The sequence below is a fragment of the Apaloderma vittatum genome, unplaced genomic scaffold, assembly GCF_000703405.1.
Source record: "Apaloderma vittatum isolate BGI_N311 unplaced genomic scaffold, ASM70340v1 scaffold4837, whole genome shotgun sequence".
In the NCBI taxonomy this organism is placed as follows: domain Eukaryota; kingdom Metazoa; phylum Chordata; class Aves; order Trogoniformes; family Trogonidae; genus Apaloderma; species Apaloderma vittatum.
The window spans coordinates 24,444-27,592 of NW_009725552.1; the positions used below are offsets into that span (position 1 = coordinate 24,444).

Genomic DNA, 3,149 nt, shown 5'->3' on the forward strand with positions numbered 1-3,149 from the left:
TCCTGTGTGAGAGACGGGGTAGCTATTTCATTAGAGTGTCACAGAGAGAGCCTTAGGCTCTTGCGTTCTCAGCCACAAGGAGAAACCAAATCCCCCTGGAATTCGGCCATCTGCCGTGAGGCTGTGCCCTAAACCTTTGGAGGTGCTAAGCCACAAGCAGCCGCATGCAATCTGGCAGAGCCCTCCTGGAACCTTCTCCCCAGCCAAGGGGACCAAGAAAAACAAAACAAACCCCCCAAACAACCCAACAACCCCCAAACAAGATCCTAAATTTCAGCTGATGTCTACTTCATAAACAAGGGGAGGAGAATTCAGTCAGAGACGTTTTGCTGTGTTTGGTGACTATTCAAGCGTCGAGTTTGCTGGATTGATAACCCATTGCCACTGCTCTCCCTTTGCTACTATATACACTGTTGCTGAGGTCCATATATATCTTGCAATGCCCTGTGCTTGACCTCTGAATGGGAAATGCTTTGGAATGTCCATAGACAGGAAGATGGGACTCAACGGAGGAGTTTCCAGTGGAGGGGAAGGATGGGGGAAACAGGGAGTTGGTGCCTTTTTTCACCTCCGGATGTCAGAGAAATCGGACAGTTCTTCTGCCCGGTCCATGATCCCATGTGCCCCTTTGGGACCGTGCCCCCCAGCTTTCACACGGGAATGGGCATTCAAGTGGCCCTTAGTACCTCTCTCTCCCTTAGATGCTCGTGAGCTCTCCCTGTGGTCGGAGTCAGGGTGGGCCAGCATGTCCCCACGGCCAGCAGCAGCTTTGCTGGCTTCACCCACTTTCTTCTCAGCACCCAGGATGGCGTCGCCATGTGCAGCCGAGGTGCAGAAGCTCAGGATGGAGCAGAGACTTCCCCAGTTCTGTTCGCACTGGGCCTGGACGCTTCTTGTTATTGCCTTTTTCACCTCCTCACCACAGGTGAGCAGGATATTCACCAGGTCAACATAGGGCCTAGAGGTAAAGGAAAACAGTGAGAGGAGAGTCAAAAAATATATAAGGGTTATCTACGAGTAAACAATGTAATGGCCTCTCTGCCTTACCCTCCTTCTGCACAGCGCGGCTGTGTAGCATTAGTTCCCTGCTACCCACTGACTCAGCAGCCTTGTAGAGCAGTTTTACACCATATGTTTATTATGCAATATATTATATTCTAATCAGCCATACCACTGTAAGAAATGCACGTGTTAGCGTGCTGTCAAACAGAGCATCACTCGAGTGCTGGATCTGCCTTGGTTGCTCCCTCACCGGAGATGCTCTGGGAGAACTGTCATGTCCAAGCAGATGAAGAGATGAGGTCTACATGCTTGGCAAATGGGGCTGTCAAATGAAAGAACTGCAATCTCACACCTTCTGCCTCTATCTCTTTCTGTGCCCCTTCATCTTTATGTTAGTACACACGATAAAGAAATGTGCTCACGTCCAGAGCCATCAAATTCATCAAGCAGCTTGCAATCTCCAGCTGTTACAGAGCGTACGCTCATCACCAACCTGCACAAGGGAGGCATTTCCTCGTGTCTGCAAAGAGCAACAGACACTCGACTAGAGCTTTTTTTGCTTTTTTCATCATCTCTAACTTTCCCTGCAGCAACAGGTGTTCATCTCTGCCACAAGTCAGATCCTGTCTGGCCTCAGGACCCAACTGCACAGAGCTCAGGACACAGAGAAATCCATTTTGGTGGCACTGTTTCTTCCTACACCGAATTTTTTTGTTTAATTTTTTACAGACCTGTGTAGAGCTTTCAGTATAGACCTTTTCCCAGCCAAACAAGGACTCCAAACGAGCCATGGCCAAACACAGTTTCTGCTTCCCACCTCTTCCTCTGTGTCCCCCAGCACAAGGCAGCCTGAGCACAGGCGCTTCTGCTTCCTCAGCCACAGGTCACCAAGTGCAACGATTTTAAAATAGTTGTGGTCACAAGTTTTGTGGGTCAATATTGATGTTGTCTATTGACACAACCACTGAGCTGCCAGCAGGCCTGGAAGGACGTGCTTAAAGGCTTCCACAGTAGGAACCATCCACAGTGCAAGCGGAGACCTTCCTGGGATCAGCAGTCGTGGGGTGGCTGGGGTGCACCTCCTGGGCACACTGTCTGTCAGCTCTGGTGGCTAGGGACAAGACTAAATCTCTTCCCACGAACTAATTCAGCAGAGACAAGGAAAACTAACAGATTATGATCCAACAGATGACGATCAGTGTCTGACACTGCCCTGATTTTACTTTGCCTAACTGCTTAAAATCATTTGGAATGACTAATCTCAGAGAGCCACCTATTCCCCTATCTCAAAATATTTCCCATGTTTGGATTGTTTCTGCTGTTTGGAATTGGAATGCAGCAGTGACCAATCTGCCAGGGCCTGTCACCACCTCCACCGTAGCAAATCAGCCTGACCCCCACCCCGCCGCAGCTGACTCAGGAGGAGACTTTGCTGCCCTCATCGCGTTCCTCAACACTCATCAGGAGAAAACAGTCAGAGTAAGATAGTCAGAAAACAAGTCTGCGAGCTGTCACTTGCTTCTCTGCTCTTAGTTTTTGTTTTAAACATAAAATAGAAGACAAGAGAGAACTGAGCACACCGCATACAAAGTGCTCCAGCAGAAGAAAGAAAGGAAAAGAAAAAAGATAAATCTGTTGCTGAAATTGGACATAACCTTTACAAAAATCTTTGGAAGAAGGTTGTTGGTATGACTTAGAAGTGGCTCAGCTGCCAAATATTTCAGGTATTCAGAGTCTGCCAGAGCCCTGCGGATTAATACTGGCCCATTTCTCCTTCGCTGTTTTACTTTCTGCATTTCAGCTGGCCTGACCATAGTACCTGAACTGAGCACAAGGCTGCAAGTCAGCGGACGTGATTTTATTTCTAGCTCTGCCACACTTGCCTATTGATCTTGAACAAGTTCCTTAGTTCAAGCGCTTCAGAGATGGCCTCTAAATTTAGGGGAGAGGAGGAGGCTGGCTGGCTTCTATTTGGGGAGTCCCGCATAGGAAAGCTAAGCTCTGACTTCATGAGATGCTGAAGTGTAGGAAGCTCTAAATGAGATCGTGCAAATTCTAGGTGTTTGGCTGAATGACCTGTCTCTTCTCAAACTGAGAACCCCCCAGTTAAGCTCCTCAGAAACAAGCAGCTGCCTCTGAGCATTCCT

At 48.5% G+C, this 3,149-nt stretch overlaps 1 protein-coding gene across 1 annotated transcript in view; it reads right to left on the minus strand.

Moving 5' to 3' along the window:
• Positions 1–408: 408 nt before the first annotated feature.
• Positions 409–3,149, minus strand: part of STC2 (stanniocalcin 2) — a 6,922-nt gene continuing 4,181 nt past the window's right edge. The window contains exon 3 of the mRNA XM_009872934.1: positions 409–958. Coding sequence (XP_009871236.1) covers positions 565–958 — 394 coding nt within the window. The 3' untranslated portion in view covers positions 409–564. The remainder of the gene's footprint in view (positions 959–3,149) is intronic.